The sequence below is a fragment of the Acinonyx jubatus genome, chromosome A1 (genome assembly GCF_027475565.1).
Source record: "Acinonyx jubatus isolate Ajub_Pintada_27869175 chromosome A1, VMU_Ajub_asm_v1.0, whole genome shotgun sequence".
NCBI lineage: Eukaryota > Metazoa > Chordata > Mammalia > Carnivora > Felidae > Acinonyx > Acinonyx jubatus.
In genome coordinates this window covers 105,903,644-105,920,007 of record NC_069380.1, presented here as the reverse complement: position 1 = coordinate 105,920,007, position 16,364 = coordinate 105,903,644, and the positions used below count along the sequence as shown (strand labels likewise).

General features: G+C 40.5%; 1 protein-coding gene across 1 annotated transcript in view; it reads right to left on the bottom strand.

The window, feature by feature from the left end:
* Positions 1-11,215, bottom strand: part of CHSY3 (chondroitin sulfate synthase 3) — a 286,631-nt gene extending 275,416 nt beyond the window's left edge. Inside the window, exons 1-2 of the mRNA XM_015067361.3 lie at positions 10,248-11,215; positions 7,521-7,804 (exon numbers count right to left, since the gene is read on the bottom strand). Coding sequence (XP_014922847.3) covers positions 7,521-7,804; positions 10,248-11,055 — 1,092 coding nt within the window. The 5' untranslated portion in view covers positions 11,056-11,215. The remainder of the gene's footprint in view (positions 1-7,520; positions 7,805-10,247) is intronic.
* Positions 11,216-16,364: the final 5,149 nt, after the last annotated feature.

The following is a 16,364-nucleotide window of genomic DNA, read 5'->3' as shown; positions in this document are numbered from 1 at the left end:
ATATAAAATTTATTTCTATATATAGGAACATTAGATTAAAAGAGATTTTTTCATTAAAATGTTGATTGTTCAATGTTTTCATTTGGGCGTGCAAATTTTACCTAAAATTAAACTTACATTTATATAAAAAAGTAATAAAAATTACATAACTTATATGATTATACAATCAATTATCAAATTAATGAAAATAGACATTTCTAATAATCAACTTGATAGCGAGGTAACCACATTGCTAATTCTAGGCCAAGATGTTAGGAATTCTCTTGGACTTCACTCTGAGCTCCTCAGGTGGGACGGCCATTGGGTCTCTAATCTGGTTTGATTTCTCCATGTGTAGCTAGTGTTTCCATCATCCTCTTGATGAGCAAAGAACAATCATGTATCTGTCCTTAACCAATGACACAACAGATACATTCTGGGTTCTCACCAGAGAACATGCGTAACTCAAACTTCCTGTTGGCCAACCTACTATGAAACATCTTAGCAAGAGGCAATATCCATGAAGGGCTTTCTGAAAGCTATTCTAAATTTTAAAATAAAATCAAGTAAGGCAGGAGGCAATGGTGCACTTGAACATAATTGCACTGTCTCCAAGTAGAACTCCTCATGCAGAACTGCCCGTCTGTGTGGCACTCCTGGCTTATGTTGAGGTGATTTACAAGAAATACTGAAACAATTCATACTGTTCTACTCACAGAAGTGGTGCTGAGTTTTGTGATCCCTCAGAGCCCCTCTCTGTTCTATGGGAAAGATCTCTTTCAGGTCTCAGCATCTAGGTAAAGTTCTCTTTAACAACAGCAAAACATGAGCCCAACCCACATTTTTAAAGATTTTTTTTTTATTTTTCTACATTTTCCTTTTTCCTTTATTTCTTCACATTTGAATTTAATTTTATTGCATACTACTTTTATTAGCATACATATGTATTTTTTTAAGCTATCTCCCTTTAATGAATGAAACTGAAAGAGACAATGAAAAGTGCAGATGCCATTGACAGTGAAGAATGAGGGACAGAGCTTGAATGACAAATGGTGAGTAAAGATTTTAGAAACTCAATGAATTAAGAAATCCATTCCATTCATTAGTTAGTTCCAAAACAGGGTTTGCTGATTTTTTTTTAGCATTGCTTTGATTTAGTTAATTTAGAAACTTATCACATACTGTGCCATAAATGTCCCACACCTTTCTAAGACAGGGTCACCTTAAATGCATGTTATCATTCAAAATTATTTGTATGTGGTTAAGCCTTAACTAGAGTGTTGTTTAATAGTTAGGACAGTAAATGAACAGAACGTTAGAATTCTGAGGGAACGGCAATCCCTTAATTTTTCAGTTTACTCAGGCTTTCTTATTGTTCAATCATATCAAATAATGACTCAGATGACTAAAGACGCTGAATTTTTTATTTTAATGAAATTTATGGCTAGCTCAAATACCTCATTATTAAAAGGCACACCTTTGCTCAAAACATGTAACATGTTATTATCAAAGGAAAATGCCGTATCAGTTGTATTACTGAATACATTTATTTGCATGATGAACACTAATTCATTCGATAGAAAAGAGACTGAAATAAATGTTTCTAAAAACATAGGGGGTTTTTTGGAGACCAAGACAAAGCAAGCAGAAGTAAAAAGTTGACTTGGAATTTCTTCAGGAAATTAGTATACTTACGATCAATTAAGGAGGAAAAATATCCAAAGCTTTTAATCTAAGATAGTATTTATGTCGTCATGGCACTTATTTCAAATTGTGTGGAGGCATCTTTCTCACTTACTATTTTCCACAATTTGTCAGAATCATCTTATAAAGCATATGTTGTCACAATTCAAGTGATAAGGCATCCATTAACAAGAACAATAAACTAGCTAAGACTACAAAATATGGAAAAACCACACCATGTTTCTCCTTCAACTTGGAATGCAATTTCATTTTGTACAAGGAAGAAAACAATGTAGCAGAAAAGAAGCTGCATAAAATCAATGCATGATGATTTCATCTGACAAGCGAAATGGGGGTGGGAAGGGTAGGTGTGAGCAGGTTACCGCTTTTAGTTAAAAACTAAACTGTGAATAAGAACCAAGAAAAGATGTTTGAACGACTGAATTTTTGATCCAAGTCCCCACTTATGCTTCTCCATACATATTAATATACTCTGGGGGCATAAACCATGTTCATGATACAGCAAAATTAGCATTGTAGAAGAGTGAAGCCCCTAAGTTAACAGGAAGATGCCAGGGAGGATGCACAATAGCCCTTTAAGAATGGCACAACTATTTTAACCTTAATGGTTATGTTATGAAGAACTTATATGTAGTTAAGTTTTTTATGGTATAGCTCTCTGGTATTATAAGCCCAGAGAAACACTTCCAGAACATATCCTTTTGTGAAATAATGGAATTTTCTAGGGTGTTTATAGCCTTTAGGGGGCCAAGATGAGACATAAGACATTCTGGCTTGAAATTAACTCTTTAAGGAATCTAATAAAAAATCTGTTTAGTCCTAAGAAATGGTTTTTAAGCCCATAGAGAAATATCTTTATCAATATAGAGCTATATTTTATTCGAAACAACATTTAATTGAATGAAATAAAGACACATGCATTTTCTGGCTCCATTTAACTATAAACATTAAGAAGATAAATACACACCGTTCTGAAGATGAGTCTTAGATGAAATGTAAAACTCCCTCATAGGGAGAAGAAGAATCATTAAAATTAAAATTACTTAATGCTTGAATATAAAGGATCGCACTAAAACAGAAACCAAAGAAATAGAACTTGCAATTCTCCTAAGGCACATGCTGAAACTGGATTGGCTGAACTGTTTTTTTTTTTTTTTTTTAACAGTGAGGACTTTCTAGTTACTGAAAATACACCTACAACAAAGGAAGTATAACTATATTATATGACACACAATTCTAACAGCCAAGTTGGAAAAAATTCTTCTGTAAATTACAGTATTTAAAATACGCATCTCATTCTCACTAGAAAATCATTTCATCTTCTAGAGAATATTTTAATTAAAATTTCAACATGTGCGTTATCTGCCTCAAAATATCAGGACTCATAAGCATACCTGGGCCAGGCAGTTAAAATAAACATGCAAGGGAAGCCTGTTGTTAGAATTAGGATATGAAGGGGACTGAAGACTGCCGGCCTCTCCTAAAAGCATCTGAAAACAAAAACAGAAAACCTTAAAACACTCCATGAGCCAAACAATGTTTAAGAGCCATATGCAGCCTCCCAAGCTGCCAGATTGCAGCTCAGAGAACTAGAAAAACAGTAGCCAAGATAGAGCTCTACCACAAAAGCGAACTTAGCCAACAGTAGATGCCAATAAATTCTCACACTCACAGAATGAATAAAATAGAATGATTTTTCACGAACATGCTTTAGTTAGTAATCTTTACTTATACAATTTGAGGTATAAATGAGTACAACAGCAACCCATGAAGTGTGTTGATTAACATATGCCATATGTCCTAGGACTCTAGATGTTTCTACCTCCAAGTACCAAAGGGAGAATCATAATTCTGACTCTCCAATGGTCTTAGGCACACAGAGAACCAGTCCATCTGAGGCTGATCAGCAACTAAAGGCCTCTTTAGTCAGAAGAGGTCAAGTCATTCCTGCACCCTAGGAGTGATCTGGGCGCATATTCTGTGATCTCTTGTGACATAGAAGCTGGCCTATCATAAGCACGTTAATTTACTAAGAACTTGATGAAAAGTGGTGCATACCAAATGCATTTGTAATCTATTTTATATATCATTAAATACAGAAAGAAAAAAGTAAAAGGGGAGGAGATGACAGAGAGAGAAACAAAGCAAGAAGCCCCCATGCAAGACATTTTTCCCAGACCATGAGGACCTTACCCCAGGGAGGAAGTAAAGCTATCCAACATTTCCTGCAAAAGTGAGCACCACAGGAACAGGTTCTAGCTACTTGAAAGCCAAGTTCCTGGTGTTCATATAGTTGATTGCAGAATGAGACACTATTAACCTCTGTTTCTACTGAAAATTCCAGAGAAACTCAGAAAAAGGGGCTATTGTTCCGGCAACCCATCTAGAAACCTATACAATATTTTTTTTTTTAATATTGAGTCTGATCTATTTGAGATTCCTTAAATATGTATATTAGATCATCACTTGTTAGATAATATTTTCCACACTTTTTTTTTAAGATAAACTATTATTATGGTGCTCAAAGACTGAAGCAAATATGTGTAATGCATCATTTAAACATGCAGACTTCCATGTTTTATAGTAAGTTCTACTGACATGGAATCCCCATACTTTCAGTATTTTTGAAACTTTCTTGCTCTTTGCCAAAAAACCTTAAAGTTGGATTCTTTAACTGAAAAGAATTCAGTTTATTTTTAGTTTGACTCTTTTGATATAGACAAATCATTCATTACTAATCATTAAAAAATATAATAACGATGAATCCATGTTATGTATAATACATGATCTATTCAGCAACAATTATGGCTATAATAATTAACATTTATTGAAAATTTACTGTGTACTAAACACTATATGAAGGGCTTTACATAGGTATTCTCGCCAATTCACTTAATCTTCTCCAAAAATTATGTAGCAGACACTGTAATAATGTCCAATTTCAGTTGAACTAAACAAGGATCAAAGAACTAACTTACCAAAGACAAGAGAACTCAAACCCAAGTTCAAGTGTATCCTCTCTCTCTCTCAATTAATGCTAAATTGTATATAAAACAGAGAAAGTATACTTTCATTGAACAGTAAATAATACTAAAAGATTTCTAGGTTTTATAAAAATTGTAATTTATCATAAAGAAAAGCTACAAAGTCTATATAGTTTAATTATGTTTGCCCAATCCTCTTCCTGGAAGATCTTCAAGCCTGTTTATCATTTTTAAAAGATAATATTGCACCATGAATGCTTCATATATTTAAACTCAAAATTCATAGGCAGTGCTCTTAACTCTGTAAGAACTTTTATTAGGAGGAAAAGCCAAACAAAATTCTGAAATCCATGAAAGGTATAGATAAAGAAAATTCAAGATTTTAAGAGAATTCTATCACAGATGGATCTTTTAAAAGAAAAAAGAAAACAAAGTTAAAGATCCTTTCATAGCTTGTTATACAACCAGATGTACAATTTCATCTTTACTGAGGACACCAGTGTACAGTAAAATAGAGGATTCTTTTCAAATAATGTGAACAGTAGCAAAGAATGGACATCAGATGAACTAACCTAAAATCTAAACTGGAAAACCCTAGTTTGGCTGTGATTCAACTGATCTACTCAGGAGTCCCATATAACACAGAACGCATCCTAATATTAACATGCTTAAATTATTACTTAATTGTATATTTACCATTACTAAATTTATTAACAGATGCTATTTAATAAATACCTTGGCCATGAAATGTTCCATCATTCCTTTAAATAAGACCTGAGGCTTTGTACTACCAAAGCAATGCCCCCTCAAAATTATGTTTAAATAGCCCTTTAAAAACTGATATTCCAAAACAAAGTAAATTCTATGTAATTGTTAAGCAAAAGATAAAATCAATCTTCTAAAACAGCACAACTTTAGAGAATAATATTTTCTTTTGCGAGGAAAAAAAGATAGAAATGATTTCTTCATATAGATTGTGAACTCAGTTGATAACCTAGTATGAGTGTAAATTTAAATGTATTTTGAAAAGTTAATGAAAATACTGTGATCATGACATTACATCTTGTAAGATTTGCAATTTCTTGGTTTATCTGTTCTTTTATGTCAGCTTATGATATGACCTACAGTTCCACTATAAAATGCCTATATTAAAAATAAAATATTAAGTCGATTCTTGAGCATGTAGTTCACCTGAGTTTACTTTACTCTCCTGGAACATAAATGGGTACACAGCTAGGTGAAATGGGTTCACAGCTAGATGAAGACGGCAGGATCAACGAAAACTTGAAGGGAAGGACATTTAAACAAAAGGTTCGTTAAGACCTCTTATGTGATGTTAAGGCAATAAAGTACCAAATAAAACATTATAAATTTCCATCTCTATTTTTAAATATCAATAATTTTGTTTACTCATCCATACAGAGTGAATGTCTCCAAAGTTGTATCTTCATATAAACAAAATCAACCTAATGTGTTTTCTATACTGGGTATTTGTTTTATGCCTTTCAGTTAGTTTTATAGTAAATGGAGAAACAAATATTTTTCAGTGAGTTTATTCTAAAATACCTATTTTTAACTATAATGTTCTTGCATTGCAAACATTTTTATTCTACAGGGTAGTCATAGTTATACAAAAGAAAAATTACAATTTTAGTATCAAAAGAAATGAGATAATAACAATTTTAAATTTGCATAGTACATATTCCAAATAACTATTTATTGATAATTTTTAGTTTCTTTAATAGATAGAAGAAATATTCCCTAAAAGTGTAAATACCACAAAGTATTAAAAATAAAGCAAAATTAACTAAAATAATTACACAGTAATTACTAAAGTAATTACAAAGTAACTGTGTAATCTTGAGGTATCATGACTTCTCAAGGAACCTATCTGCATGTTTCTTCTATACCGGGAGACAAGAAAAATTTGAAAAGATAAAAAAATGAGTTAAGTTATAATTTACATATGTGTGCAGCTGAGTATATCAAACTCCAACGACCTGAAAACCAAACTACTCAAAACTGCAATACACCAAATGTTAAATCAAATTTTTACTAACACTAACCTTTAGGAAAACTATTTCAAACAAAATTGTATTTCTCTTCAAAATAAATTTCTGAAGGAAAAAAAAATCCCAGAGTATTTTATAAAACTAATTATCACAATAAAAGAACAGTTCCTAATTCAGATTATATAAACAACAGCTGCTGTTCAGGAAATAGAACGGCAGACAGAGACCAATTGTAGGGAACCAGTCATAATACTAAACAGTTACTTAACATCTTCATAACTTCTTCTATTTTCCCAGGTAACAAGCCCCCTTTATTTTGTGAATAAATCTATCATAAATGATACCCTATGAGTTAACTTTTCCTATGATTTAAAAACATGCGTGTTAAATTTCCACCTGAAAATCTCCCAAGAAAACTTAAACTGTTCGGAAACAAAGAGATGCAATTATACACCTAACCAAAACAACAACAGCAACAACCAACCAAGTACCAAATGCTGAAAGCTACAACCCAAGAGAATAAAATTAGTCCCCTTGGTAGAGACAGGAAATGGATAAGCACGTATATCAACACCAATAAAGCAAATAGAGGGGAAAGAGCATCTTCCAGAGATGTGACCATATATACAGATTCCTGCTTAAAGTTAAGGGCCATGTTAATAAAAAACACCTCCCACAGGCCTCGGCTCTGTGAAGAAAGTTATTCCCCACAATCACCCTTGTGTCCATACACGGCTGATGCTGTCATTTTCAAGCAAGAGAATAAACATAGTCATTGCCCCAGGCAATAAACTGGCAAGAATCTATAACATGTGAACATTTTCATCACAGCCTGTCTTACCTCATAAGACCAGACGCACTGAGTTCCACCAAAGCGTCGAACACATCGTCCTACTTCCACGTCCTCATGAGTCGTGTACATTTCTCTGAGGCATTCACCAATATGTGGCACCATCCTCCTGAGAACCTCTCGACTGAAGATCATGCCAGGTCCTCCCATACAGAAGTTCTCTCCAGGCTCCAGCCCCAATTTTCCAAGTTCTTCAATGTTCCCCAGGCCAGTCTGGCCCAGGTAGAGAGGCTTGCTGCTATTGAGTGATCGAAGAAACTCTTCTAACTTATCACCTACAAAGAGAAAGGCAACAATCTCTCCTTTTCCTAATTTCGTAATCATTTAGAACATACAAAGTAAGGGAAAGACCTTTCAACATTGTGCACAAACTCCCCAAAAGTCATAATACAGCTGAAAGGAAGAAAGACCTCTCTGAATATTCTATTACTTTAAAACTATGAAATTTCCGTTACTAATTATGTCATTATAAAATGTTCTTAACCTTCTACTCAAGGTCACTGGAAAACCTTAAGTATAATAATCACCAGACTTTTTTTTTGTAAAAGGTGAGATTATGATAAGGAGATTAATGATAAATTTCTTAGCATATCTGAGTTAATGATAAAATTTTCAGAAAATAACAACATTTATATTCAGCACTGATTGGCAGATTGTTGATATCCGATTAGTATTTTTTCCTGATAAATTGGTCGTGTTTTGTCCTGAACTAAACTTGAGTCACACACAAACAAAAATTGAGACAGAAAGAATATTAAAGTTGTGTTGGAATTTAACTTGGGAACTTTGAAAAGTGCCTTTTTGGAAAAAATAAACATTTGTTAAAATAATAATATAATTGGTTTCCTTACAGTATGTAAGTTCATCAAGAAAAACCACTTAAACGTCAAATTGTGTAGCTAAAACACAATTGGTATTCTACAAAGCGACACAATGAAGTAGCCACCTTCTTTATATTCCCAGTCAGCATCTTTACTATCGTTTTTTGATGAGAACTCATCTGCAGTCATTTATCTTGAAGCCACGCCACACCTCCCCCCCCTCCCCCTTGGATTTCAGTGAGTTTTAGCTATTATTGGGTTCTTAATTCAAACTGCATTTCATTCTTAATAGAGATGGAATGAATATGGCACTTCGGTGTTGTGAAAGACAGTCTTTCAAACCATTAAGAGAAATGACAGAAGTAGATGCTGTTCGTGCATTTTAGAAATTCTCTGTCAAGTGTGGCAAACTTCTACCAGGAAACCTTTGTGATTTCAACCATACGCTGAAGACAAGGGGACTAGAAGGGATCTATCACTTATAGCTATAGATAGCTATACATCTGAAATCTGTCTGTAAGATACCGTATTCATTAGAAAGGCAACCATTTATTTTTGTATCGAATCACCAATGGAATGACTTCGCTCTTCCCAACCTAACCCCAAGAAATCTCTAGTTATTACTCCACATTCACTCCCTGAGCCAAAACGGAATTTGTTTGTTTTTCCTTGAATCCTGTGAAAGACTACCTGGATAAGGAGAAAGCCACGAGGCTTTCTTAACAGTAAGGAAGGGCTGCCCCCCTTTGACCAAGAAGCTGGGAAATGGAGGAAGCACTGGGAGACCCTACTTCAACACAACCCTGAGACTTCCCTTGCGCCCATCTCCATCTCCACAGCGGGCGGTACTGGGAAGATTTACTCCCGCTCTTAAGAACTTCTCTCTGCTGAGTTTAGAAACCTCTGGCCAGAGCCACCCACGATGAGGGTGAAAGACCGCGCCTCTTTTAAAGCTGACAAAGTTTTCTCCTGCTGTGGCTGCGCGTGGTTTTGGGGAAGGACTCCAAGCCTCTGCTTATCGCCGCCGCCACCAAGATGGACTGGAAAGGATCCATCCACATTAGTACATGCTAATACAGCTTGGAGCTCCTGGGGTCTGGATAAGTCACCCGCGCTCTCACCTTCTGCGCACCACCAATTCCTGAAAATGCTCTCCTCCGCCAGGGGTTTTATTGAGGTGGGCGGGGGGCGGGGTGGGGGTTAGGGCCCGACTCTGTGCAGCACTGCTGTGGCTGGAAGGAGGTGCGCGCTGGAGCGATGTGGGTGTGGGTGCTCAAGGACTCCCGGTGCTTGACGGGGTCGTAAGAGAGGGAAGGAAACGCAGAGGGAACAGTCCCGAATAGCGAAAATAATTCCTTAATCTCACCATTTCTGAAACCGCGCTAGATCCAATCAAAACAAAAGGGTTGTGGAATAAAGCTAGAACACCCGTATCCAGACCGGCTCTCGCCCGCTTCCTCGGTCTTCCCTTCCTTTACCGAGGACACGCCCCTCTAGATAGATTTGGGAAACTACTACCACCCGGGCTTTCGGAAGAGGACAGAGTAGGAAACGCCTTTGGCTAACCCTACAGTCCCTTTCTTCAGCGTTGACACAGAGTGAAGAGTAGGGGCAAGCGCTGGGCGGAAAGGAGAACAGCAAGAGTGAGAAAGGCTAATAAAACCGGTCAGGTGTGAGGAGGGTCCAGACTGCAGCAGAAGAGGAGGAGCGGACTAGGCATGGTGGGCGGATGCGAGGGGTGGGGACCGAGGGCTGGGGGCTGCAGGAGCTCAGAGCACGTGTTGGCAGCAAAGCAGAGAGGGGCTGGGCAGGGATTAGGGCTGGTTGCAGAGGAAGGATTCGGGAGAAGAGGGTGGGGGGCAGCGGGCAGGCGGGACAGCCGGCGCTGGGAGGTCACCTTTGATGTAGACATCGTCGTCGGCGCGCATAAACCACTCATACTTGTCCAGGTAGTGGTCGTGCATGTACTTGATCATCATGAAGGACTTTTTCTGGGGAGGGTAGGAGTCGTCCACCCCCGGTAGCGCGATGACAGGCAGGGGTGGCGGGGGCTGGCTCATTCCGGCGTTGGGGGGCTGCTCACTGGAAAAAAACTCCACGCGGCCGGGGATGAAGCGCGCCCAGGTCCGCTGCGCCGCTAGCGCACGGCTGCCCAGGTACTTCTGCGCGGTCATCACTCCCACATACAGGAAATCCCGGGGTCGGGAGCTCGGGGCGGCAGCGCCCCCGTCCCCGCTGCCGTTGTGGCTACTCCCCGGCCGGCCGCTTCTCCGCTGCCCAGCCGCGCCCCCGTCCTCCTCCTCGGGTTCCCCTTCGGCCCCGCGGGCGCCTGGCAGCCCCGTTGCGCCTTCGGGCTCGCGTCCTCGCCGCCGCTGCCGCAGCGGAGGTGGCTGTTGCCAGGGGCTGCTCCGAAAACTGGTTGCTCCAGGCGCTGCCTGTGGCAGCGGCGGCCCCTGAAGCTCCTGGCGCGCGGGGGGCGGCGACTGCTCCAGCCGCGGCCGGGGCTGAGGTTGGGGGAGCGGCCGCTGCGCGCCAGCGCCGGGGCCAGCGGCCGAGCGGCCGTAGTAGGAGCAGAGGCTGGAGCCGCGTCTCTTCCTCTCGCTCAGCTCGGCCACTCTGGGGGCGATGAGCCAGGACGCGGCGGTGAAGCCCAGAACCAGCCCCAGTGCCACGCTCATCCACGGGCGGCGGGAGCGCAGGGCCATCGCGACTGCCCCCGGCGCGGACGCTAGCTGAGTGGCTGCGGCGCTGCGCGCGGGTCCCGCGGCTCACACCCGCCCCTCCTCCGCCTCAGCGCCCCCAGCCCGGGCCGCTGCCCGCCGCCGAGGCGCCGACGCCGGCTCACGGTCGGAGCGCTCCGGGCGCCTGGCCCACTGCGGGTTGCCGCTGCCGGCCGCGCGCTCCCCGCTCGGCTCTAGGTCCGGGCTCGGAACGAGGGTCGGGAGTGAAACTTCTCCCGGCGGCGGCAGTGGCGGCGGCAGCAGCGAGAGGAGCTGCTGGAGGAGGAGGTGGAGCGGCGGCGGCGGCAACGCGTCCGCTCCTAGGCTGCCACCCTGTCACTGGCGCGCCTGGTCCCTCCCTCCTCCCTCCTTCCCGAGCCCCCGCCCTCGCTCTCCGCCTCCCGCTCCCCCCCGCCGCCGGGCTCCGGACTGGCCCCGAGGAGGAGCCACGAGCAGCACCGCTGCCAGCCCGGGAGAAGCGAGAGCCGCGCTATTTCCCCGTCACCCGCCCTTGGACGCCCCCCGTCCCCGCCTCGGTCCAGAGCCGGCCTCCTCTCCGGAAGGAAACGATCCCGGTCGGGCCGCCTCCGGCTTCCAGCGCCGACGCCCCCTCGTTCCTCCTCCCACGGCCCTAGCTCTCCGTCCCATTTCCCGTCCCGTCCCGCCCCTCCGCCGGCCTCGCAACTCCCGCGTCCGGGGGCTCCACTGCCCTCCTCCCGGCGCGTCGGATCCACTGACCTCATCGGCGGAGCTCGGGTCCCAGAGCCCCCGGCAGGCGCCCGCAGCTCCCGCCCCGCTCGCCTCCCCCGGCCCACAGCGGGTGACGTCCCGGCGTGACCCTTCCCCACTCTGCCCCGCCCAGGTCCGTGCGCGCTCCCCTCTCCGCGTTTGCGGTGCTTTTCGCGTCTCCCCTGCTGCTGCTCCTCCGTGCTCTCCGCTCGGTGTCCCGCGCACTGCTGGGGGAACCATCTGTCCCATCCTAGGTCCGGGCTCTAGGACCTCACCTCCCAACCTTCCTAACTTCCCAGTTTCGCCTGCCTCCTTCACCACTCCTCTCCAGTCTATGCAGAGCACCGCTGTCCCTAGGTGTCTCTCCTAAGAAAATCTCAGAGGCAGACACTGACAGATAACGGTGAGTGGGGACCCAGTCCCCAAAGAACATAAAAATCCCATGTTCCCCACCTGTTGAGTTGGGAAGTGTGGGGCTGGTTCCTGGTCTCCGCCTCAGTTCTCCTACTGGCCTCTTGTCTAGAAGTGAGAACCATGAACTATTTTCAGTCTTGGTAAAAGACTTATTCACTGGGAGAGGCCAATGATGGAGAAATGTGAACAAATTCTAGAGCCAATACCCAGAAGATTCAATTTAAGAAAATTCTTGTTACCCGCCCTCAATAAGCAAACTTAATCAGAAAATAAAATAGAAAATGTAATTTTTATTCTTGCCTATAAACTTTTTTATTTTCTTAGGCATGACAGGAAATGTCTTATTTGTCCAATTAGCAAGAAAGACATTCAGCGACAGAATCTCAAAGGAAGTTCAGTTATATTGGCCAAGATTATTGAAAGTTACATGATGAAGAAATTGCCTGAAGATATGTAACATTTTGAGGAAGGGGACATTTAAAAACTCTCCAGAAGTTGTGAGTCTAATAGTTTGAGGTGCGTTTTGGCATTCCAAACCCTTTCCTCTTCAAATTTCAGTCTTCTGTTTTGTACATCAAACGCAAAGGGATGGTATTGAATAGCATTAGACATAGGGCTCAATCCCGCCAGGTGCTGGCGGCTTCCCTGGAACAGTAGGCCTGGCCAGAGCCCTCAGAGGAGTGGTTCTTTCCACACCAGTCACTGGCTGTGCATGAGCTCGTCTGACTAAATGTTTCATCCACTAGACAATGAAGCTCCTTTTCCATGTCTGTGTCTTGCCCAGAAACACTTGAGAATACAGATTATTAAGCTCTTTTTCAAAATTTAATTTGAGTTAGAATACAAAACTCATCGAACCATCCCTTTCTGATTTAAAAATACATCCTCCTAAGAATTTTTTAACTTCCTAGAATAGTTCATTAGAACTCTCCCTATAATGGAAATTTTATTTATCTGTTCTGTCCTAAGGCAGCCACTAGCCATGTATGACTGTTGAGCACTTGAAATGTGGCTAATATAGTTGAGGAAATGAATCTAATTATTGTTTAATTTTTTTAAATGTTTACTTTTGAGAGAGAGAGAAATAGAGTGTGATTGGGGAAGGGGCAGAGACAGAGGGAGACAGAGAATCTGAAAGAGCCTCCAGGCTCTGAGCGGTCAAAACAGAGCCCACATGGGGCTCAAACCCACAAACCGTGAGATCGTGAACTGAGCTGATGTCCAAATGCCCTGAACCACCCATGTGCCCCTAATTAAGTTTCATTTAAATAGCCCTATATGTCTACCATGTTGGACAGTACATTTCCAGAGGAAATCCATAAGGTGTGGACCATAAGACGTGATCATAAGGTACGGTCAAGTGTGAAGAACACCTATACACCAGCTTACTTTCCCCTGAAATATCCAGCAGGGTTTCATTCTAATGAGTGCCATTCTTTTAGAAGATCTACAAAATCATTAATTCTCATTGGCCACAAATAACCCACTCATCGACTGTTATAATATTGTAAGATAAAGTTAATTTTATTCATTCATGTATTCAATAAATATGTACTAGAGATTAAGTATTAGGGTGGAAATATCAACAAGATATTCACTGCCACCTCTCATGAAGTTTATAATTCAGCGAGAAGACAGACATTAAGTGCCACACTACAAAATGAATACAGTGGTGACAAATTATATGAAGGGGAAGTACTTAGAAATTATTTACAAGAGCATCTGATTTATTCTGGGAGTCAGGGGAGCTACTTGGAGACATTGAAATAAAAAGTATTGAAATGATGTTCCATACTGGCTAAATGACCTTGTAAAATTATTTAAATTGCCTGAACTTTAGATATCTAATCTGCAAATACATTTCTGTGAGGATTAAGACATTATATATAAGTGCTTAGCCCAGTATCTAGTTCATTGTAGGCACCCAGGAAATATTAATTCTTCTCATTTTCCAAACCTTCATGATAAAATGCCTCAGATATCTCTTTACTTATTTTTAGTGATATTTATCCTTTCATTTATTTAATACATATTTATTTAGTATCTACCAAAATCCAGGTACTATTCCAGAGGAACAGGAATAAACAAAACACAGTCCCTGACTTCATGGGGGTTATTCTACTAAGGAAATATTACACACACACACACCATGCAAGCATGCACACAAACACATGTAATATGCTAGGTGATACAGGTTTTTTAAAAAAGTGGGTAGGTACAAGTGTTCTGTGAGGCCATCTTAAATTGATTGGTCAGAGAAGTTCTTTCTGATAATTTTAGCACAGAACAGAAAAAGTGAGGAAACTAACCATAAGGATATCTGTGGCAAGACTTTCCAGGAGGAGAGAACAGCCAACACAAAGGCTTGAGATATACATGGTTATACTGAGGAATAGCAAAGAAGCTGATGTGAGTTGGAACTGAGAGGGAGCTGGTGACCTGGTGGTCATTTAGGCTAGTGCCATTCAACAAAATCAGAATGTGAGCCATAAATGTAAGTCCTGTAATTTAACTTTTTTCTTGTGGATACAGTTTTTTAAAAAGTGGTGAAACTAATTTAAATAACATATTTTACTCAACTCAGTGTATCCAAAATATTATTACTGCAACTTATATATAAATAATAATATAAAATTATTACGGAGAAAAGTTACATTCTTTTAATCAGTCCTAAGTTTTCCAAATCCATTGTATATTTCACATCTTAATAGCACATCTAAATTCAAACTAGCTACATTTCACATGTTCAAAAGACACATCTAACTAGTGTCTATCACATTAGACTGTGAATATTTTGAGGCGTACAGACATTTGTAAAGGCTTGGTCTTTCATTCTGATTGATAACGAAGGTGTTGAGTAGAACGGTAGTATGTTTTTTATTTACTTATGTTTTACAAGGACCACTCTAGCTCCTGTGAGAAGAAAAAGTTAGGGAAGGACAAGGGTAGAATCAGGGAAAGCATTTAAAGCATTACTGATGTGACCTCCATGACATCCCACACAGTGTCTACACCTTTTCCCCATTTTTATTAAGTAGAAGTTTTGAGAAAGCTTTTCCTAAGAGTGTAATTTCGTATATGTTGAGATTCCTCAGGCTATTTATTTGGTATTTCCCAAGGTCAGTGAAGTAATTTTCCCATACTTACTTTAATTTTGAGATACATGAGTTTTCAGGTAGATGCTTTTCTGGAAAATTTCTACCAAGGCCTATGTTTTTTTATTAAAACAAAGAATAGGGTAAAACATTCTAGGGAAAAGTTAACAACAACAACAACAACAAAACCTGTATTTGAATAAGAGGGGTGGTAAGTGACAAATTTGTATGGAAACTTTTTATCATTGAATAAACATACTAAATGTATACGAAAATATAGCCAGATCTGAATACTACATTGAAAGAAAGCTTGCAGAAGTGTATATAATTCTAATATTGCTGACCAAAAATGGTAAGATTGTTGTTCTTACCTAAACAAGAATGTTTCAGTAGGTACACTAGTGAACCACTTGATTCATCTTGATGAAGCAGCTCAGCAGATTTTGAGGAAAGTAATAACAACAAAAGCGTCTAAAAAGTATGATGTTTTCCAGAAAAAAAAATGCAAAACTGAGTCCCTGTCTTCTCTCAATCCTTAGCAACTTTAACCAACCCAAAATCAAGTCTGACACACTTACAGAGAGCCATTCAGCAGGCTTCTCGGAAGGTACTCCATTCCATGTTTGAATTGATTGGAAAGAATTAGCAAGAACTTCAAAATCATAGACAAAGGCACAGATGCATTTAAAAGGGTGGCTATCATAGTTTGCTCAGGTACAAGAGTTAAAGGTAAATATTTAAATATATGGCTCAATGTACGGGTCTGCTACTAGGTGCAAGCCAGTTTAGGCTAGTTCTGACACTTCAATTTAGTATTTTACTCTGATATTTAGAATGTTATCATTTTTTCTTGACAGACCAAGGCTGAGCTGATTTCATTTGTGTGAAACAACTGTGGCATCTAGTGGCTAATAATCATAATGTAATTCTGTTTGTTTCTAAGGGGTAGATTGTGTTACATGGTATTTTTGAGATTGCCAATCAATAGCTAGAGGAATCTCAATAAACAGAGAATTAAGCATAGACACATAACAAGATGACTAATTATATGTTTGT